This window comes from Hyperolius riggenbachi, chromosome 6, assembly GCF_040937935.1.
Source record: "Hyperolius riggenbachi isolate aHypRig1 chromosome 6, aHypRig1.pri, whole genome shotgun sequence".
NCBI lineage: Eukaryota > Metazoa > Chordata > Amphibia > Anura > Hyperoliidae > Hyperolius > Hyperolius riggenbachi.
This window is the reverse complement of record NC_090651.1, coordinates 267,671,106-267,695,029: the sequence shown is the minus strand read 5'-3', so window position 1 is coordinate 267,695,029 and position 23,924 is coordinate 267,671,106. Positions and strand designations below refer to the sequence as shown.

Sequence of the window (23,924 nt, the reverse complement as noted above, 5' to 3'; positions counted from 1 at the left end):
CTTGGCACCAAGTCTGGAAAGATGAATTTTCCAGGACTTAACGAGGAGATCGAGACTCATTCAGCATGCATACCATTGCGAGCTTTTTCCGAGCATGACGTCACTAGTTGTGATGCCCATTTAAATGGTTTATACAATGGACCATGAACTCAACACAATGTTTAAAAAGACAAGCAAATCAAGCATGTTTCCCAAATGATATAAGCAGGGGAAAGTGAACCAGCCATTGTTTATTAGGCTTTAACTAAATGGTAATATCTTATTCAGTTATGTATAGAAAATGTTACTTTCACTTACTTTGGTATGCATTAGTGCTTATGGTGTGTCCAACTCAGTGATACATACATACCCCCGCTCATAAAACTTGTCATGAAGTTTTGGGAGACGAGTAACAGAATTGTCAATATTGTACACCCAGACATGGTACTGTTTTGTCACAACAGGTAAAACCTTCTCCAATGTTGAGACTTTTGGACAATACCCCCTTCAGGTAAATGGCTTTAACAACCTAAATGAGTGCTTGGAAGCAGCGATGTTGGAAGGTGAAATTGAGATCTCTCGGACTGGGCAAACTATCCAGTGTAGGCAAGAGGTTGGTGTGTGTTTTTTTTTTTTTTTTTTTTTAACTATTTTATTTGAATTCTTTCAATTGTACTCAGATTTCAAGCAACCACCTGCTAAACTGGACACAGTGACTACTAAGGCTGAGTTGTGTACTGCATTACTGTGATAGTACTAGTTTTGAAAAATAGTGGTAGAGTTGGGACCTGTTATGTACTTTGTCATCCTGTACTTCTTGTGCAGAAGTGTGGCAACATCCTTTCCCAGAACGTCCCTGGGATAGCACCCATCCTCTGAGACTTGTCTCCCCTCCCAATTCTGGACAGGAAGCTATTAAACAAATACATTTGCATAATGGACAGCAGTACATGTATAAATACAAGCCACTCACAATGATTCCTCAGTTGTTTTTCCTGTCCCGGACAGAGGTGATGGAGGAGTCTCTGTGCTCCCATGTCAGGCGGCAGGTGCAGCGCGTGGGGCAGGCAAGGAAGGGCTGAGCAGGGGACTCAGTGTGCTATGCGCCAAGCGTGGTGGAGGCTTCTCCTTAGAGTGCGGAAGTTTTAAGGACGGCAGAGCGCTAACCGGAAGTTCCGGCGGAAGCGCGATGACGTCATGTGCTGGCGTCCCACATGACTAATCACATGATCGGGCCTGATTTCAGGGCCGCGGCGGTGATCATTACGGCGATTGGCTGCAGGGGAACAGAGGCAGCTGATGGTAATTGAGGAGGAGGGTAAGATTTAAAAAGTTCTGTTTGTCCATGACTCAATGCTGTTTGGTGGATCATGGAGGACGCCGCAGGCCTTTCTTAACTGCAATCTGCAGAGACTGGCTCTGAACCCTTTCTGGTGAGATATTGTTTTAAACTGCTTCTGCGGACTATGCTGTTTAAGTATACACTGAAGGGACTGATAGTTTCTTTCTTATCTATATATTGCAGCCTAAAGGCCCATAAACACGTCGGATTTCCGCGAACGACTGGTCGTTTCAACGTCCCGTCGTTCGCCCGCTAAATTGGGTGTGTGTACAGACTGTCGTCCGCTTGATAAGAGTGAGGTTGAGCGATCCGCCGGGCGGATCGCTCAAACTCACTCTTATCAAGCGAACGACAGTCTGTACACACACCCGATTTAGCGGGCGAACGACGGGACGTTCGAACGACTTGTCCGCGGAAATCCGACGTGTGTATGGGCCTTTAGGCTGCAATATATAGATAAGAAAGAAACTATCAGTCCCTTCAGTGTATACTTAAACAGCATAGTCCGCAGAAGCAGTTTAAAACAATATCTCACCAGAGAGGGTTCAGAGCCAGTCTGCAACAATCATATATCATCATCTGCTCCTTCATCAAGGAAATTGTGTCAATATTGTACAGATAAAATTGTGAATTGTGAAGGATGAATCCCCAGTGGTTTTCAAAGACTTAATGGGTTGGATGCGTTCAGAAATGTCTTCAGCCATAAAAGAAATTAAAGATTCTGCTATAGCATCATCCTCATCAGCTGTAACTTCAGATCCTCAGGAGCACACTTCCCCTGTGGAAGGCACTTCCCCTATGGAGGGCACTTCGTCAAATAATCAGGGGCTCTATCCCTATACTTTCCTTACCTGTTCCCAAGAGAAAGATGGGAGAAGATTCAGAGGGTTCAGATAATTCTGAGGAGGGTGGTGAAATATCTTCCTTTGCGGAAATTTCGGCTGATGATACAGCGGATAAACCAGACAAAGGGCAAAAGTTTGCCTTTTCTCCGGACCTAATTAAGGATTTGTTATCTGATATGCATACGGCTATGGGTATTACTGTTGAACAGAGGACTTTGACACCCTTGGATCAGATGTACGAAGGTTTGTCGGATCCCCAGTCCAGTTTCATTCCAGTTCATTCTTCTCTAAAAAATATGATTAGAAAGGAGTGGGATGAACCTGAAAAGAGAGCCTTTTGGCCTCGTTCCTTAAATCGTAGATACCCGTTTAGTGCGGAAGACCAGAAATTCTGGGGTTCATCTCCCAAACTAGATCCATCTTTTTCCAGGATATTGAAGAAAACAGATTTACAGTTCGAGAATTTTGGAAATTTAAAGGATCCAATTGACAAAAAGGCGGACAACCTCCTCAGAAGAGCATGGGAGTCCTCATCACTAACTTTTAAGCCATCAGTAGCTTTAACAGCAGTAGGGAGATCCTTCAAATTCTGGTTGTTGGAAACACAGGACAAAATTGCTTCTGGTGTTCCTAGGGAAGAAATATATTGAAGGACTTTCCTAAACTGTTCAATGCCACCAATTATCTCACTGATGCTGCAGATGATACGGTGAAATTAACGGCCAGGACCACGGCTTTAGTAAACTCTGCTAGACGTGGTATATGGGTAAAGACTTGGCAGGGAGATAACTCTTCCCGCTCTAAATTATGTAGTTTACCTTGTGAAGGCGAATTTCTTTTTGGCTCCAAGTTGGAGCAGACTTTGGAAAGAACTGCTGATGCTAAAAATAATTTTCCTTTAAAGAGAAAATCCTTTCCTCCTAAACGTTTCTTTCGTTCCACTAAACCAGAGCAAGATCCCAAAACTTCTTCTAGGAAAAGATGGGGGACAAGTAGGCCTCAAAAAGCCAAATCAAATTTTTCCCATACCTCCCAGCAGAATAAACAATGACGTCAGGATCCCGGTGGGGGGGAAGACTGTCCCATTTTTATGAACATTTGTTCCTCCTTCCTCAAAATCATTGGCTACAATCATTGGCCCAGAACCCCGTAAAGGTTCTGGGTAAATCAAAGACCAAAAACAGAAATCCAATCAGTGGCATTACAAAAGGAAGTGACTACGTTACTACAAAAAAGTTATCAGGGAGGTCCCATCTTGCCAAAAGGGGTCAGGGATATTATTCACCGGTTTTTCTTGTAAAGAAACCCCAGGGGGAGTTCCGCTTCATCCTCAATCTGAAGGGCCTGAACAAGGCCGTAAAATACCGAAAATTCAGGATGGACAATATCAATTCTGTTATAAGTCTATTACAGAAGGATTGCTTCTTGGCATCATTGGATCTCAAAGACGCCTATCTACACATCCCGATAGACCCACAGTCTCAACAGTTCCTAAGGTTTGCCATCAGCGTTCAGGAAGAGGTAAGGCACTTCCAGTTTAACGCTCTACCTTTTGGATTAGCCTCGGCTCCTTGGTTGTTCACTAAGGTCATGTCTAAAGTTTTAGCGGTTTTGAGGAAAAAATCTATTAATTTGTTAGCCTATCTGGATGATCTGTTCTGGGTAGAATCAGTAGATTTCATCAGAGTCCAGATTAATTTTGCCCTGGAGTTGCTCCAATCTTTTGGATGGCTTATTAACTGGTCTAAATCATCTATTCAACCTAAACAGACTATGGAATATTTAGGTTTTGTTATTTCCACCTTTGATGAAAAAGTGTTTTTTGCCTCAGAGAAAGGTAACTGCTATCCTTAATGCTGTTCTTTCTTTTCAGACCACAGGTTCGATTACACTAAGGGCAATGTCCATTCTAGGCCTTCTAACCTCCTCCTTCCATGCAGTCCAGTGGGGACAACTCCATTCAAGAATACTTCAAAATTGGATTCTAAAAAATTGGAACAGAAAGATAACATCCTTAGAAAAAAGAGTAGCGATTCCGTTCAGAGTAAAGGCAGCTCTCAGCTGGTGGCAGAATCCAGTACGTCAGGTCGACAGTGGTTTTCTCCAGTCGAAAAGATCATGACGGATGCCAGCTCCTGGGGATGGGGAGCTCGTATAGACTCTCTACCAGCTCAGGGTCCACTTTGATGAAAGGAAGATCATCAAACAGCAGAGAGTTGCAGGCAGTATGGATGGGTCTACTTCACTTTCACAGTTACATCAGCCACTGTCATGTTCTAGTGCGGTCAGACAACGCCAGTGTAGTGGCATACATCAACCGGCAGGGAGGGACAAAGAGTCACCTGTTATGGTATCAAACATCAAAGATCCTGTTGTGGGCAGAAAGCAATTTAAAATCCATCAGAGCAGTGCATCTGAGGGGTGTGAACAATCATCTTGCGGATTACCTAAGCAGATCGACTCTATTGCAGGACGAGTGGTCCCTGAACTGGGAGGTTTTCCAGGAGGTCTGCATAGCATGGGCTCATCCAGAGGTGGATCTATTTGCAAGGAAGAGCAATGCAAAGTGTCAACTTTTTTGCTCCCTATGGCCCCAGGACAAGCCATGGGCGATAGATGCCTTCTCGATAGATTGGGAGGTCAGGCAAATGTATGCATTTCCCCCTCTATCCCAGATTCCAAAGGTTCTCAGCAAGATTTGTCGAGACAGGGCCCGAGTAATTTTGATAGTTCCCTTTTAGCCAAAAGACCGTGGTTTAGTCTATTACAGAAGTTATCGATCAGTCCTCCATTGCTTTTGCCTCAACGTCCTGATCTATTGCAGCAGGGACCAGCTTTTCATCCAAATCTTCAGCAGATGCATCTCTCTGCATGGAACCTGAGTGGAACATTCTAAAATCTAAGGGGGTTTCAGATGGTCTTTCGGAAACCTTGATTCAAAGTCGAAAGAAAGTGACAAGAGTAATCTATTAGAAGGCCTGGCGAATCTATAATACCTGGTGTTTGGAGAGATCTATGAATGTTCATTCATCAACATCAGTTTTAGAATTCTTGCAGGCAGGATTTGAAAAAGGACTGAGTATTAGTACATTAAAGGTACAAACAGCAGCAATCAGTGTTTTTTTTTTTAGAAAGACTAGCTCAGGAAGAGTTCATTCTTCGTTTTTTCTAGGCAATTAAGAGGTTACGTCCAGTGTTGGTTCCTAGAACCCCATCTTGGGATCTAAACATAGTTTTACAGGCCATGTGTGGTCCTCTCTTTGAGCCAGTTGATCAAATTTCGGAAAAACTGTTGTCCTTGAAAATGGCATTTCTTCTTGCAATTACTGCAGCAAGAAGGGTAGGAGAGTTACAGGCCTTGTCAATTAAGCCTCCCTACTGTATTATTTCAGAGGATAAGGTTACTTTACGGCCAGATATTGCTTTTCTGCCAAAAGTAGTTTCAACTTTTCACAGAACTCAGGAGATATTTTTTTCCCTCCCTTTTGTGAGAAACAGTCTAATGAGAAAGAGAAACAGCTTCATTCCCTGGACGTCAGAAGGTGTCTGCTTCGATACTTGGAAAGATCTAAATCGTGGAGGAAGACAGATGCTTTGTTCATACTGTTTGCTGGAAAGAATAGGGGGCTCCGTGCGTCAAAGCCAACTATTGCTAGATGGATAAGACAGGCTATTTTGGTGGCATATCAAGCACAGGGTAAAGTTCTGCCAACTTGTGTCAAGGATCATTCTACAAGAAGTGTCGCAACCTCATGGGCACAGAGGGCTGGAGCTTCCATCGAGTAGATTTGTAGAGCGGCTACCTGGTCCAGCCAAAATACATTTGTAAAGCATTACAGACTAAATTTATTAAGTGGTGATCTAGCCTTTGGTAGAAAAGTTCTACAGGCAGTGGTCCCACCCTAATGAGAATCTTGTTTATCGTCTCAGAGGAGGGGTGCTGTCCCAGGGACGTTCTGGGAAAGACCACACTTACCTTCGGTAAGGTCTTTTCCAGTAGTCCAGGGGACAGCACCCCTACTTCCCACCCTATGTGGGAAACTATTAAGAAAATTTTTTGCAAGCATTGTATGGTGAGTCCGGGTCATCTTTATTATTACTGAGGAATCATTGTGAGTGGCTTGTATTTATACATGTACTGCTGTCCATTATGCACATTTATTTGTTTAATAGCTTCCTGTCCAGAATTGGGAGGTGAGACAAGTCTCAGAGGAGGGGTGCTGCCCCCTGTACTACTGGAACAGAGCTTACCGAAGGTAAGTGTAGTCTTTCCAATTCCTCAGAACATGGAGCAGAGACTGGCATGTAGTCATGTGGGTGAAAAAAAGGAATATCATTTTAAGTACCTAAGCTAGGTACACACATGATATAAGTCTTTGGAAAATGAAAGATCGAAGACCAATTTTACCACCTCTATGTAGTATAAGAGCATTAAGTTGAGTACGCTCATCAGATAAAAATCTTTGCAAACTGAGGAATGTATCTGTCAGAGGTTTGTTAGGGAGGTTTGAAAGACTGATCTTTCTAATGCTAGGTACACACCATACAATTTTCCATCAGATAGACGGATATATTAGATAGATCTAATAAGAAATTGCATCGTGTGTAGAAGTCTAAATTTTCAAATCAAACTTGCGATAGATTTTGCTTTAAAGAGAACCCGAGGCGGGGTTCTGAGAATAAAATCCCCATACAGAGGCTGGGTCTGTCTTTAGAGCCCAGCCTCTGTTGCTATTCAGATTCCCCCTAAGCCCCCCTGCGCTCTGTAATCCCCCCCCCGTAAAACAGTCGTGCTGCTGACACGCAGCTTGTCAGAGCGCGCTGTTTACCTCTGTCAGTCTCGCCGCCTCCTGCATCGCTCCGGTCCACGTCCCTTCGCTCGCCGCTGATTGGAGGGAAGGGACGCGGGCGGGGACCGGAGCGATGCAGGAGGCGGGGGAGCAGCCGAGACTGACAGAGGAGAGGTAAACACAGCCGCACAGTGAGACTGTAAGTTATGGGGTATTGCAGAGCGCGGGGGGCTTAGGAGCGATCTATATAGCAACAGAGGCCGGGCTCTATAGACAGACCCAGCCTCTGTATGGGGATTTCATTCCCAGAACCCTGCCTCGGGTTCTCTTCAAGTACCCAAAATCTATTGTAAAATCTAACGCAATATGATTGGACCGGTTGGAAATTATCAAATAGATTTGTCTAATAGCATTAATTTCAATGGTTTTACATTCTTTTGCTTATATTTTCCCTTTCATTTGTCCTTATTTCTCACACAGCGATGGTTTACAAAACTTCCTCCAGTCCTGACATTTGAACTTTCTCGATTTGAATATAACCAGTCTTTAGGTCAGCCGGAAAAGATCCACAATAAACTTGAATTCCCTGAGATTATTTACATGGACAGGTAAGGCCCATTTTAACCGCTAAGTTTCCCTATTGCTTGCACAGTTGCTCAGTCACAAAATACACCTCATTTGACTGTCACAGAGGTTACCCTGTAACACCACATGATTGTAGTACACACTGCATCTCCGTTACAGTGTACCTGAGGTAACACGATGAGATAAACGTGTATGTACGACACAAAACATTAACCACTTGCGGATCAGGTACGTTGAATCAACGTCCAGCAGGTGGAGCTACCGTTCTGACTGGATGTTGATTCAACGTCCGCGCTAAAGAACCGTCCCGACGCGATCATGCGCACCCGAGAGGGGAGATTAAGCTGTCATGACAGCTGGCATCTCCCCCTCAGTGATCAGCAGCCATTGCGTATTGCTTCCGATCACGTGATCACTACGATCGCCGTCAGATCGCAGTGATCACTTTGACAGCGGCGGCAGCAGGGGGGGAAAAGAAGAGGATCCACTCGCCTCTCTGCTGTTCCAGCGACGATCAACGCCCCCCTCTGCTCTGGCCGGCATCTCTGCTCCGTTTGACGTCTACGCTGGGTCCCGACTTGATGACGTCATCAAGCCGCGACCAGACCTGAGCGTCATTTTTGGCATGGAAGTGACAGCTTCTGTCTTTTTGGTTCTTAGGTGGGAATATAATAAAAATCACTGATAAGCAAATTGCAGCCATAAAAGTTTTACAGGCAGACTACAACTGAGAGCAGGGGTAGATAGAAAAAGGTCAATAGTTCATGTATTTTCATTTAGGGACGTTTAAAGGGAATAAAGGGAATCTGAAGTGAAAATAAACTTGTATGATTTGTATGTGTATTTCAGCTAAGAAATAGAACATTAGCACAGATATGAGTCTCATATTGTTTCCAGTACAGGAAGAGCTTCAGTTTTTATCTATGCAAAAGAGCTTATCTGAGCTTAGATTAATTCAGTCAGAGAGTAGTGCTCCTCTTGAAGCGCTTATCTCAACCTGTCTCTCATTGTTTTGCTGCAGAGCTGTATGACCCTTTGAACTTTACTGCTCTGTTTCATAGTTTAAAGTGCAGAGTATAGTTTTGTAAACCACAACTCTTAGAGAATGATGCAATGTTATAAAAAAAAAGCCATAGAACTGAAAATGACATGTTTTTCATTGCTACTAATGTGCTATGAATTATTTGTACACATGCAATTCATTATAGTATATCATAAGTTTGAGGTGTGTTTTTTTTTTTTTTTTTTTTTTTTGCTGCTACAGTGTCACTTTAACCACTTAAGGGCCAGGGGTTTTGCGCTGATCTGTGCAGCGTGGGCTCTCCAGCCCACAGCACAGATCAGCAAACAGCCAGGGCGACCAGACACCACCCCCCCTTCTTTTTCCCCACTAGGGGGATGTCCTGCTGGGGGGGTCTGATCACCGCCGGCACTATGTGGGTAGCTGGGGGGAGGGGGGGCTCCTCAAAGCCCCCCTCCGCAGCGATTTGCAGCCTCCCTCCCCTCCTTCCCCTGGGCGGCGCAGGACGGAGAGAGATCCGTCCTGCGCTGCCTCTGACAGGCTTCAGCCTATCAGATGCCGGCGATCCCCGGCCAATCAGAGGCCGGGGATCGCTGATCTTCTTTACGGCACTGCTGCGCAGCAGCGCCGTATGATGTAAACAGTGGGGATTTCTTCCCCACGTGTTTACAATTGGCCTGCAAGCCTCGATCAGAGGCTCGCAGGCTGTTCACGGAGACACCCTCCATGAACGGACATGGAACGGCCGCTCGAACCATGGTAACACCACTTCGACCTGCCGACGCCTGGTGGTTAAAAGGCTGCCACTGAACAGAGACAACAAATCATTTGATCTGCTTTGTACATGTATAAATATAAAATAAAACCATGGGGTATCTAAAAAAAAAAAAAAAAAATTAAGTCCTTTATGGAGTGGGAGGATATTCATTCGTAAGATCGAATCGGAAACATATGTTTAGTCCCACTAATGGGAAGGAAAGCTGCTGTCCAATTCCATCAGATTGATGGAATCTATCTGAATAATGGATCGATTCCATCAATCTGATCGAATTAGTATAGCAGCTTTGCTTCTGTCAGTGGGTAGTGAATGTATGTTTTGTTCGATTGAATCCGGTTGATCGAATCTGGTGGCCGATCGGCTAGAGAATTGTATCGTTAATGGGCACCTTTATGGTTGAAAACTTTGCTGCAGAATCTTTTACGTACACAGACAGCATAACACTTGTTATATAAGCAACTTGCTATATGTACGCAATGCAAGTTGGGTAACACCCATTCCATAAACGTTGGAAAAATTTACAGATGCTATCTGTTCACATAGATTTCACAACCGATTAGTCACAAGTTTTTCATGCAGTATGGTGTTAAAGTGGATCTGAGATAAACGTTTACACATTTCATAATTGTGCTCCTTGCATATATTTTATAGGGCATTCCTCAAGCCAAATACTTTTGTTTTAATGCCCTAATTCCCTATAAACTAAAGCCACAACCAAAGCTCCTCCAGCACCTAGGCATTCTGAGTCCCATTTGGCAAGTGCTCATGGGAGCTCAGTCTGGGAGGCAGAGGCTTCTCCTGGAGGAGGAGGCGTTACGAGCCGGGATCTGCTGAGATTTCAAAGGCAAGGGGGCATAGAGGGAAAGAGAGGGAGTGGAGTTTTCATAGACTGAGGGGTGGAGATGCAGAGCAGCTTGCCTGTGTAATGATGGCAAGCAGAATATGGCTGCTCTCATTTGATCACAGGAAGAAATAATCCTATACTGTTGAAGCTGCTTGCAGCTAGAGTTACTGTGTAAACCATCTAAACTTTAGATAGGATATATAGACAATTTACTTGCTATAGTTAGTTTTTCATCTTGGATCCGCTTTTAATCTAAAATGACCAAACTGTATAGTATTCCATAGTGTTTTAAGCCTCGAACACATGCCTGATTCAAGATTACGCCAATGACTACCTCCTCAGCTGATAATCAGACGTGTGTACTGCAGCCTCGACCCACGAAACGCAAACGATTCACCCAGCCAATTCCAATATTCTCATTTCTCTCCAGTGTGGCGCCGCTCCCTCTGTCGTCTCCCTGCAAAGCAACACTGTATGTCGCCAGCTGACATACATCTTTGCATCCCAGCCCAGCGGTGCCGCTCAAGAGGATCTGGTTCTGATCCCCGATGGGCGACATTAGTCACAGGTGTGTACGTACATTTAGATGTTAAAGGGAACCTTAACTCTAAGAAAAACATTTTCACCTGGCATCTATCTGTCCCCTGCAGCCGTCCTGTGCCTGTGCTGTCACTCATGGCTCCTTCGGTCCCCTGCCACCAGCTAGTTTTGTTTTTGCTGACTCTGTGGGCGGGCTGCCACGCGTACCTTTGCACGCATTCCTGCTGGTGCAGAAAGCTATCGTGACATTAACACGCACATTTTTATGCATTACAGGTGCAACGTGTAAATTTTTATGCGTTGCACCTGTAACGTGTAAAAATGTAAGTGTTAATGTCTGCGATAGCTTCCCCCAGGCGGGAATGCGTGCAAACGTACGCGTGGCAGTCCGCCGACTCAGTCGGCAAAAACAAATCAAGCTGGCGGGGGTTCGGAGGCTGGAGGAGGTTCGGAGGAGCCGTGAGTGACTGTGAAGGCACAGGACGCCTGCAGGGGGTGGTAGATGCCCCAGGTAAATGAAACCTTTATATTTTATTTTTTTTTATAGTTAAGGTTCCCTTTAAGGGTTTACTACTTCCCAGTTTGTAATGCTAATCCTATGACTTTATATCTTAGCAAATCACTGGTAGTGGCTGGATAGTGTACTGGTTAAGGGCTCTGCCTTTGACATGGGAGACCAGGGTTCGAATCCTGGCTAGGTCAAGTACCTATTCAGTAAGGAGTTCAAGGCAAGACTCCTTAACACTGCAGGGTGGCTTCCTGAGCGCGTCCCAGTGGCTGCAGCTCTTGAGCGCTTTGAGTCCGACAGGAGAAAAGCGCTATACAAATGTTCAGATTATTATTATTATTATTATTATTATTATTACTTGGAACAAAACTGCATTGTTTGACTAAAACGGAGTATTTCCATTACAGGTACTTGTTCCGAAACAAAGATTTTATTAGGAAAAAAAGGGAGGATGTGAAAAAACTCAACCAATGCATTGACTACCTCCAGGAGAAACTGGAAAGGTAAGCAGATTTAGTGCTCATATACAGAAGTATGGTAAAAATGTCTCATTGATAATTATGCTGTATTTTTGTTTTACTGTCCGGTGGCCGTTTTAAAAACTATGTAACTACTAGATTTTACAGTAAAACAGAGCTGCTGATTTGATTTGATCTCTTTGAGGATAAGGAGTGGAGAGAACTTATTTTACACAGGAAGGATTGGGGGGGGGGAGGCGATGCATTTGAAAACTATTGTGACTCCATCAATATAACTACTGAAGCGTGGCACACTTGGAAATGGCAAGAATTCAGATTTATCATTTTTAGCCCATAAAAATCTAACTGCATCCGGTTCCTTAACACCCTTAGCAGTGGTAATCCCGAGCTGGATCCATGGCGGGTGAGTAATGTGCAGAGATACCGGAGATTTATCTAGCGGTATGATTTTTGGGGTCCAAAGGTATATGTATATGAATACAGAGGGTGCTGCAGCACACAACAGGAAAACAGTGACAGGGGCTCTTGATTACGCTTTAACGCGTTTAAGGTCACCAACTGCGCCAAAGTGTCCCCGATCTGGTGAGTCCTACTCTAACCAGGCAAAAATGCTAGTTTTTATCAGCGTTCTAGTGGGAACCATGCCAAAAGCCCAGGGGTCAGCTAAATGGGAGAAATGTATGTATGTATGTATGTATGTATGTATGTATGTATGTATGTATATATGTGTATATATATATATATGTATATGTATATGTATATATATATATATATATATATATATATATATATATATATATATATATATATATATATATATATATATATATATATATATATATATATATATATATATATATATATATATATATATATATATATATATATATATATATATATATACCGCTTTCAAATCCGAAGAAGCCAAATTAATTTCCTTTTAAATTATGCAAATTGCCTGGCTATCCTGCTGACTTTCTTCCTTAAATATCTTTAGTCATAGACCTTAAACAAGCATGCAGATGTGTGACTGCATTTGCTGCAGACTTGTTTCAGGTGTGTGTGAGTCTCTATATTCCTCTCTCTTCATTTGATTTTTAAAAAGTCTTCAATGCATAGGCACAATAGGGTATAACAGGACCATGGACACCTTGAGGAGGTAAATGGTTGACGTATATTTTGCTTTGTCAAGACAAAGATCACCAGTGAATTGGACAATGTGAGATTTTTATGGACTAAGTGGAATAAAATGTAAATATTGTTTGAAGTGTGCTCAGCTTTTACTATTGTATGCTGTCATTAAAGTACCTTGAAACATAGATGCACAGATCTTTCTTGTTGGCATTATAACTGAATCAGACAGATATAAAGGTCTCCTGTCCATGTGATAAGCAAGCAGAATGGGAATCCTATCTTTGTACCTGGGTATCTGTCTTCACCTTTTCCCTTGATCATTGGATATCTTCCTTCCTTGCTGTTGGGTTCTTCCTTTGTGCTGTCTTGTGGCCAGTAGAAAAAAAAAAAAAGTACAATTCATTGGTTTTGCACGCTAAGGCCAGAACTTTCTGGCAGTACTATCTCTGCTGAAATGTTGGAAAGTATATTTTCCCAAAGGGCTTGCTTCTGAGAACCATACTGGCCATTCTCCTTCCAGAGGGCCTGTTCAGAGGATCATCATACCTGTCAGTATCCTTCACAAAGAGATGTTTACAGGATAATGGTAGTCTCAAGGGTCTGTTTAGGGAGTGATGGTTACTGCCAGTATAATAATGGTAGTCTCAAGAATCTGTTTGTGAAGATACTGGCAGTTACTATCACTTCCTAAACAGACCCTTGAGACTTCCATTATCCCGTTAAGATACTGGCAGTGACTACTGCTCCCTAAAGGGCCTATTTGGAGAATAATGGTCAGTATCATCTGCAATGGCCTTGTCATAGGCTAATGATCACAAAACAGTAAGGTTTGCTGCAATCGGTATTGCCACTTCTTGGCAGCACCATAGATCACAATATACATATGGGACGCCAGGATGTTTGCAGAGCCGGATTCGTACACTTTACCGCGCGGTTTACAGGTTTGGTAGTTTAACTGCCTGGGTGTGTCGGCCTGCTGCCTGCCCCTTGCTTCTTGGTGCTCTAGGCCATGGCCTTTGGGGGCCTTGCCTCAAATCCGGCCATGGATGTTTGAGTTTCGCGGCGGGTCCTCTCTTCTCACCTGCACTGCTCTTCTGACTGCTTCTGTTGATTGCTTAATCAGCAGAAGCAGTCACTAGGGGGAGCCACGAGAGAAAGAGAGCTGCCGGATTAGGTAAAACATGCCTCTACACTGGTAATTACACTGGAGGGGGAGGGGGGGGAAGAGGGGACCACACAGGGGGAGCCGGGGACACTGGGAGCTTATGCAGAGAATCCGGGGGGCGGTTAGTATCAGCGGACGTTCATAATTTGGGGTTTCCTACATTCGCCATATAAGATGCAGGGACTTTCTCCCTATCTGTGGGGTGAGAAAAAAAGGTCTTATACAGCAGGAATTGCGGTAAGTAAAACTTTAGTAACATGGAAATGAGTCCTATTTTTATCTTCACTTTAATGGCCTTATTTAAAGATTGCATCAGACTGTCATAGCTGCAGTTTGGAATCTAAGCTACACTTCAGGTTTGCTTTAAGAGAAAGAAGAAGAAGAAATCTTTTATCTTATTGTGTTTTCCGCATATAAGATCACCTACCATGAAACATTCTGTTTTCGACTTAACATGCTTGTCGTGCTATAATCTGTTTCTACCTCTTTGCCATTAAGCTACATACATAAGAATTGTTGTGGTGTTTCTAATGTAATATTTACCATAAGGCTTTATTGAACAGATACCTGAAATACGGCTCTGGCCCCAGCCCTTGCCCTCTCCCTGATATGCTTGGCTATGTGTTGGAGTTTGCTCAGACGAAGTCTGCAGCAAGAAGCCATGCTGGGGATACAGCGCAGACCTCAGAGCCGTCAACAGATGACTCCGCTTCCTCCGACACTAAACCACCAGAAAATGGGTAATTTCATTTATTGTAAAATGCAAACCTATAAAATAGATGTTCTAGCTAACCTTGTAAATGAAGAGCTGCACAGCCAAAAGCCATTTCCTTGATGCGATTTGCAGCAGATTACAAAACCTTATCTTCATTTGGATTCTAGTTTGTTTTATGTTTTTATTTTACTGTGTTCTTTAATAGGCCAAGATTAAAGCTGAAGTGTTAATAAGTGTTGCTGCTTTTCTTCTTAAACATGCTGCACACTTGTATGGCAGAACAATGTCACACAAGGTAACTCATTCATTTGACATTGGTAGGCCTGAGGAATGTGCACAGATCAGTTCTAGCCGCGCATTCTCTCTTAAGGTTTTGTATTCTGCTTACACGTAGCACAGTCTGGTTTACATGTGCTGACTGCTGTGCAAATGAGAACTTCAGTGAGCTTGCTGTTGGGGAGGGGGAAAGATGTGCATAGGCCACATTTCATACCAAGGTGGTAATAGAGGGGGCAGTGGGTGGATGGATCATAGTAATATGCCCAATCACTAATTTTCCTACTTTATCTGGCAAAACCGTAACAGATTATTGCCTAGACTGGTTAAAGGACAAATGGGCACCTGTGCGGCCTCGTTAACACTAAGGATTTTGCTGTACTCTACAAAGCACGTTGCACTGTGCGCTTTGCTAGGTACAGATTTTTCCATTGATTGTAATGTACGTTCACATCTATACGCTTTGTAAGACCTCATTCACACTAGAGTGCAGCAGTGAATGGAGTTCTCTGACTTCGGTCAAATTGGACCACGATTCTGTGTTTCCAGGAGTTCTGCTTTTATTAAAAAAAAAAATAAAATGGCTTTATTTTGAAAGTCAGAACCCTGCATTAAAAATAATTTGCCTAGGAAACCATTAAATGCTTAGTTGTATTTTTAGGTTTGAGTTCAATGTCCTTTTTATGGGACCAGCAGGGAGGCTGTGTGGGTGAAATGAGGAAACAAAGCCAAACCTTGCAGGTAAAGGAGTCATTAGCAGGTTAATGCAGCTGTTGGTTTCTGAAACTAACCGTTTTGAGTTGTTTTTAGTGTTGTACTGTGATTTTCTTCTTAATTCTGCAGACTGTGGCCATTGAAAATAGCACAAATCTACTAGTTTTTGTTTTTTGTAATTTATAGTGTTCTCACTAATGGGTATGGAGATCAGATGGACAGTGAAGATTCTCCGGAAGGTGAACATTCAACCGCACAGTATTCTGATGAGCATTACATAGGGCCTATTGAAAACCCAGCTCCCCATTCTGTTACCAAGGAGGAACTCCAATCTGTGGCATCCTGCCTACAGAGGTGGAAAACTGAAGTGGAGCAAGACATTGAAGGTCAGGTGGGATATGATATGCTCAATACCACAACTTTTTTTGTAAACAGCGGTCACGTGACTGTCATTGAAACTTAGTTTCCAGTTGCTCTCGTTTTCAACTTTGAGAGCTTCCCACAATTCAGACTTCACCCCTCCCCCACTGGCCATGCCACCCCTCTCAACTGAGCTATACCACCATCTGTTTGGGAGGGTTGTGAGCAATAGTTCGACCATGCCTCTCTTCCCACATTGCAGCGCAGCATGGAGGAACCAAGATTATTAAATCTGTAGGACTCAGCAGAAGTAACATGTGCACCGCTGTCTACTGAAAATGTAAGGTATTTATGAGCATTTTTAATAACTTACACCTCAATCCATCCCAATTTGAAATCATTCAGATTGTTGCTTGCAGAATTAAAACCTTCACTGTTGCTGCCTCAGAGATCAGACCTTCATTAATGGTCCACCCTCAGCATCCTCATGGCATGAAATTTGGAGCAAAAATCTTGAGGAATTGGGCAGTATTTAATAAGGTGGCAGCTGTGGTCCTCGCAAGTAGAAAGCCAATAACCAGAACTTTTCAAGATTATAGAAAGTCTTTGTAGTCTGGTGCCAGTCAGTCAGGAACTACAATCTGTTGACTTATGCGATCTATCTATAGTGATATATATATATATTTATAATTTTTTTTTCTTGGAGTGCAGCTGGTGGCCAATACATGAGTAAAAAATGATTCATGAATATCTTGGAAGGATGAGACCGCCTACGGTTTAGGTCTTTTTCTCAATAGAACTTTGTCATTGGTTTTAACTCTTTAGCAGTCAAATATAGAAAAACTATATGTGCGCTACAGGGTACCTTTTTTTTTTTTTTTTTTTTTTTTTTTTTTTTTTTTTTTTTTACATTTTTTTCTTTCCCCTCTTCTGCTTCTGGGGAAGTGTGCCTTCCCCAGTGTTTAGCAGGGTATACAGAGCAGTACAGGGAGCTGTCCGATTTACCTGTAACTGGATCGGCTTCTCTCCTCCACTGACGCTGCAATGCCTACATCCTCTTCTGAGTTTCGATCACATCACATGATATGACGTGATAACCCCAGGGGATGGTGTCAGCGTTGCAGCGCCACCTGGTGGTGGAAGAGGGATGATGGTCTCTTCCATTCACCACTGGGTAGCGCTGCAATGCTGACACCATCCCCTGGGTTATGATCACGTCATATGTAATCGGAACTCAGAAGAGGATGCTGGGAGGGCAGCGCCATGGGTGGATGAAGAGTAGAAGCCGATCCAGCAGCCCGGAACAGGTAAATTATAAAATGGCTCTCCGCATAGCTGCATTAAGCAGTATAACGATAATGCGTGCCAGGGCATTTTCTGCCAGCATATATCGACATGCATTATCTAACTCTAGATAATGCGTGCAGGGCATTCACTGAATCACCCGACAACATTTCTGCCAAGGCCAAATTAAACATTAAAAAAAAAAAAAAGTATGTGTGTATATATATATATATATATATATATATATATATATATATATATATATATATATACATATATATATATTTGTATATATTTGTATATATGTGTATGTATGTATGTATGTATGTATGTACAGTATGTATGTTTTCGGACTATAAGACACACCCATATTTAGAGGCTTAAAATAAGGAAAAATCTAAACCTGTGTGTGTCCATGGTGCAGGGGCATCTTGTAGACCTTTTTCCCCCCAAGCTGTCCTCACCAACTACAATAACTAAGCTTCAGGGCCCAGCTACCCGAACTCATGCTGCCCCCACCAGTAGACTAAGTGCCCTACACTAAATTCTGATGACCCACTAGTAACCTTACAACACACTACATTACACTAATCCCCGATTCCCCCCCCCCCCCCCCAGTTACTTCACTAACTAACCCCTGCCCCACCTGTAACGCTACACTACATTAAACGAACGCCTCCTTCCCCACCAGCTACAATAACTAAACACTTGTGATCTCACCTATCCAGCTGTCCATCCGTGCATTTCTGTCCTTTGATGGAAGCTGTGATATCGACACGGCGGGGGTGCAGTGGCAATTTCAGCAGGGGCTGCAGCAGCTGTTCCTCCATGTATTGTGACGGGGGGGGGAGGGGGCAGAAAAGGCACGACCCAGGGCTAATTGCAGATAATGTCCGACTCTATGGTCGCTCTCCACGCCGCCGCAATAACCTGGCTTTGGCTCCATGCCGCCAATCATCTGCCCACGTGCCTGCCCTCAATGCCATAGCCAATCATTCATCTCCATGCTGCGTCAATCATCCGCCTCTATGCCGCCGCTACATCCGCCTCAATGTCTGCTGGATGCCCGCTCTCTGTGCCTCTACAATGAACTGTCTCTGGCCAGCTCTCCGTGCGGCATCCATGTCTGCTCGCCAAGTTCCTGCACGGCATCGGTGTGTCAGAAGACTGGAGATCGTAGCGGTAGTTACGACTACAGATGCCTCAGTACTTCCTTGTTTACTAGTTCCCACCACGTGACATGTGACGTGGCAGAAGGAAGTACAAGGAAGTACTGAGGCATTGGTAGTCATAACTACCGCTATGATCTCCCATCTTCTGACACGCCGATGCCATGAAGGAACTTGGCGAGCAGACATGGATGCCGCACGGAGAGCTGAATAGTAGATAATTTGAGCATTATCAGTTTTTGGTACTGGTTGGAGGAGCCTTTAGATCTCTCGTACCGACCAATACTTGTAAAGCACATCCAGGGCATTTTATAGATGAAATGATGCTGAATTCTCATTTTATCATAATTTTTTTTTTTTTTTTTTTTTTCCAGATCTGAAAGCTTCTGTTTCAAATATAAGAGAAAGAATTGACAAAATCTACGACGATTCATCCTTAAGACAGGTAACTACCAGTATCCTGTACTTTTGTTTTTTTTGTTGTATTTTGTAGAGTCCCTCAGTTAGGGCATAATTAAAGTAAACCTGTCACAGGAGAAAAAGTTCAAATTTTCTTACCTGGTGTTTTCTCAGGACCTGCAAAACTTTAGATTTCCCTCGATTTCTTCCCATTGCACTCCGCTCTTGCACTCTTCATATAACTTCAGCGCCTCATGGTATTTCCACCACCAAACATCCTTCAAAGTGCAGGCTTACCAATTTCCAGTCAGACCCAGATTATAAGGTCTATGCGCTTAATAGATCACTGTAACGGTCTGCTCTCCTTCCTGTTTATCCTCAGATCTCCATAAATCGGGCTCTCTCATCCATGCAGCACATCAGTTCACAGCATGAAATAACCAAAACAGATCTAAGTGTTCTCCGTTAAAATCAATCACATTTATTGCACATAAGATCAAATCCAATACTCACATCAGGGCCTTTGTGACAGGGACTCTCAGGAAGTATTCACGTATAGTAATCCAGTGGAGTGCCGGCCTCACCTCTGCCATCAGTTAGCCCGACCGGTTTCGCTATTGCATCATCAGGGGCGATTCGTAAGTCTGATATGATTTTAGTAAGATGCGGCATCTATGAAGATCATACAGGAAACAGCTGATCAACTGTGACCCTCTGGAAGATTGCCTGCCATGGGCTACTAAACATGTGCAGCCCACACACCTTCTCACTTGCGATCCTGGTAGCGAGGAGTGTGTGTGTGGTCAGGACCGCACAACTAGTGTGAGTTGGCAATCTTTTGGATGGGCTCAACTGACCAACAGAGCACAACAAGAGGAAATCGAGGGACCTGTCAGGCTTTTTGTGTTTAAGTGTATTGCAAACAGATAACTCTAGGCAGTTGAGTAAAGATTAGATCAGAGCTTGTAATTTATCCTGTTAAATAACGGGCGCTAGAGAGCAGTGCCTCTAAGCCAGCACTGGTGACACTCGCGTGCCTGCGGCCACCATGTGCATGGTTCTGCGCATGCACACTCAGCTGACGCATGCAGAAACCCAGGGAAATTATTAGGTAGGACACCTTTTGCCTTTTGAACATTTCCACTTTACTTTTTATTTTTTTTATTTTTTTGTTCATTTGTACCTAGTTGTTTACTCACAAGCTTATACAGTGGAATTACGTATTTGAATTGTGTTTATATATTGTGTAGAACTTCTTGACATTTTTAAGGTGCATCTACAGTTTCTCTAACAGAGAATATCAAATGATATGTAAATGTTTCAAGTATTTATCAAACCCACCAAAACACATACAATTTTAATGAACATTCCATTGTCTTTTCCCTTTGTTTCCATTTATCAGTTGATGGTTTAAGGTAATTCTAACTATTGAAAGCACTATTTGGGTAAAAGGGGTGCCCTGGTATATAATAAAAGTGTTTAAAAACAGTTTAAAATCGAAAAGGTAATGAGGTAGCTTACCTCAATGCTGACAAAATCTTTGTAACAACAAAAGATTTTATTAGTGAAAGCACAGGCAACGTGTTACACGGGTCTGAGCCCGCTTCCTCAGGCCAATATCGGTGCCTTCATTTGGAAACAAAAGACGACTCTTTAACACAATATGCATAGTAATATAATATAAAGAACAGTGTTCTCCCCAGGATTTTTTTCCAGCCGTGCGGCATGAAAAAGTAGCCGGGTGGGGTGCGAGGGGGAATGCGGGGCAGGTGCAACTCTACCTACAGCATAAGAAGAGGATGAGGCGAGCTGATGACAGCCGGTTGCTCACCAAACTTAGTTAGGTGATGCACCTGTTTAAAAGAGCCTGGAGAGAACACTGAACATGGGTGTTATAGTTGCATTTCGTACGGGGTGATTATTGCATTTAATATGGGGGGGGGAAGGGGGAGTAATTTCACGTTTCATACAGGGGTGTTTGTTGCATTTCATAAAGGGGGTGATTTTTGTTTTTCATATGGTTATTTGCTGCTGGGGTCCAGCGGTATTGCAGATAGTAAACAGGGGTCAGTATAGTAAATTATCTGCAATACTGCTGGACCCCAACAGCAAATAACATCCATATGAAATTACATACATGTGAACTCTGCAAGAATCACCGCCACACACTGTCCTTTCAAGCAACCTGCACATACCCTCAACACTGGATCTATGTTCCATTTTTTCTATTTTTGCAGCAGCAACTTTTCACAGACTTTGCCCAACTAGTACAGCCAGAGCTGGATTTGTAATTTTTACTGCCCTAGGCAAACTTTTCACAACTGACCTCTGGCAGATAAAATCACTTATATTAAATCTGCCAGTTGCTTCAATCAAGTAATGTATGGGCACTTACATCTTATGGGCAACCAAGCAATCAGGCAGATGAGACAGCATTCAGCAGCAGCCTCCATCCCCAGCAAGTCTGCTAATCTACATTGCTTATTGTTTATTTGTTTACCAGACCCTTGAAAGCTCCGTGTACTCTCCGCAGACTCTGCACTATCAGATAAGAAGTGCATTAGCAGAGGTCTGCTCACACCAGAGGAAGGGTGATTATCAATCAGTTCATGTGCAGAGTTCTGAACTTCACCAGCACTGCATGCTTCAGAGCTCGTATTGTAGTGATAGAGAAGCAGCCGGGAAACAGAGGGGGCGGGGCGTCAGAACTCATTGCCGTGCACTGGATCTGGAGCTGAAGATTCATGCAGCCAGGGCACACAGGAGAGAGCGACGCTGTGTGGATACGATCGCTGGGGGGGAGGGGGGAAAGAGTGTCTGCAGCTTCATGCTCTCCCAGCCTCAAGTGACAGGACTAGTTTCCCTGCGCTGTTTGTATTTACCTGGCGGCTGCCTCTGCTAGCTGAGCTGCTTGCAAGCTAACAGACACAAGCAGCCAGCAAAGCGAGGCATAGAAGAGGCTTTCTGGTATAGCGGCGACAGACAGTTATCCAGCCCTGCCCCTCACAACCCACCCAGCCAATCGGTGACAGACAGTTAACCAGCCCTGCCCCTTACAATCCACCCAGCCAATCACTGCTCAAGCAGGTCACACAGGCACGCTCCTGCAGTGTATAGCGAGAGCTGAGCACTTATTTATAGCAGGCAATAGAACGCTCTGCCTGCGTGACATCATCAGCCTTAGCAAGGTAGGTGGGCGGGACCTCAAAGCAGCCGGGCGGCCCGCCCACTTAAAGAGCCCTGGGGAGAACACTGAAGAATACTACAACCATGTAATCATTTATTACATTTATTGCGTTATTCTATTTTGGATCACAGTCTGTTATATATACCGTATATACCGGCCTATAAGGCGACTGGGCGTATAAGACGACCCCCCAACTTTCCAGTTAAAATATAGAGGTTGGAGTATACTCGCCGTATGAGACTACCCCAGTGTCAGCCGGGTGTCAGGCTGTGGTGAAATTACCGAATTGTGCAGTCTTCCTGTGAATAGAAAAGTAGATTGCGCTCTGTGTTTAAAGAAAAGACCTGCTGTAATAGTTTCTTGCTCGCGCGGGTATCAGTGCGGCTTCCGGGGTCACCTGACTGGTGACGTGTGCGCTCTACTGATGAGATTTCTGGGCTGTATTGTGGAGCGCAAACGTCAGATGATCCCGGAAGCCGAACTGATATCCGCGCGAGCGGCTGCTCGCAAGAAACTTACAGCAAGTCTTTTCTTTAAACACGCAATCTACTCTTCTATTCATAGGAAGACTGCACGATTAGGTAATTTCACCACAGCCTGACACCCGGTACCCGGCACTCCAACTACTGACTCTAGCTCCAGACTGATACTCGGCGTATAAGACAACCCCCCACTTTGCAGAAGATTTTTAAGGGTTAAAAAGTAGTCTTATACGCCGGTATATACGGTACATTTCAAATAATGATTCTTAATTGCTTATTTGGATGGATTCTGGGTAGTAGGTCTTGGATTAAATATTAAGTATCAAATATTAGATATAATTTATACATATATGTATTAAAAATTCAGGGTATTTCCACATGCTTTCTTTCTTTTTTAAAGAGACACTGAAGCGAAAAAAAATATATGATGAATTGGTTGTGTACTATGAATAATTACTAGAAGATTCGCAGCAAAGAAAATATTCTCATATTTTTCTTTTCAGGTATATAGTGTTTTTTCTAACATTGCATCACTCTATAATATGTCCAGATTACACAACACTCAGCATTCAAAATGAGTCTTTCAGAGCAGTCTGTGAAGTAATAAACTCTCCTCTGCTAGAGGAAAAGTAAACAGTTTAATTACAGTTGAGATAATAAAAGTCAGATAACAGCCCTCTCCACGACCAAGTTGGTCTGAGAGCTTAAAGGTGGCCATACACTGGTCGATGTGCCATTAGATCGACCAGCTGACAGATCCCTATCTGATCGAATCTGATCAGATAGGGATCGTATGGCTGCCTTTACTGCAAACAGATTGTGAATCGATTTCAGCCTGAAACCGATCACAATCTGTTCAGCTGCTCCTGCCGCCTGTCCCCCCCCCCCCCCCCCCCCGTATACATTACCTGAGGCTGGCTCCCGGGCGTCTTCTCCGCACTGCACCGCACCGCTGTTCTTGCTCCATCCCGGCGCTTCCTGTGTTACTCCGTGACCAGGAAGTTCAAATAGAGCGCCCTCTATTTCAACTTCCTGGTCACCGGAGTGACACAGGAAGTATAAGCGTACACTGGGACATGCGGAAATGCGGTGCAGCGAGGAGAAGAGGACCCCGGAGCCAGCTTCAGGTAATGTATACATGCTCGGATCGGGCCCGAATCGTACGCCGCAAGCGACGCGCTCCTACCGCCGGGCGATCGAGGGTAATTTCCCGCACGGCGCGATCGACGGTCCGATCCGATTTCGGGAGGGAATCGGATCGGCGGGTGCGTTTAGCGCAAGCGATTGGCAGCAGATCCGATCCCAGGATCGGATCTGCTGTCGAAACG

General features: G+C 43.8%; 1 protein-coding gene across 3 annotated transcripts in view; it reads left to right on the top strand.

Moving 5' to 3' along the window:
- The window catches only part of USP28 (ubiquitin specific peptidase 28), a 156,003-nt gene that overhangs the window by 58,231 nt on the left and 73,848 nt on the right, over positions 1–23,924 (top strand). For all 3 annotated transcript variants that reach the window (XM_068240790.1, XM_068240791.1, XM_068240792.1), the window contains exons 11-16: positions 444–592; positions 7,437–7,564; positions 11,640–11,735; positions 14,574–14,750; positions 15,902–16,101; positions 18,903–18,973. In XM_068240790.1, coding sequence (XP_068096891.1) covers positions 444–592; positions 7,437–7,564; positions 11,640–11,735; positions 14,574–14,750; positions 15,902–16,101; positions 18,903–18,973 — 821 coding nt within the window. The remainder of the gene's footprint in view (positions 1–443; positions 593–7,436; positions 7,565–11,639; positions 11,736–14,573; positions 14,751–15,901; positions 16,102–18,902; positions 18,974–23,924) is intronic.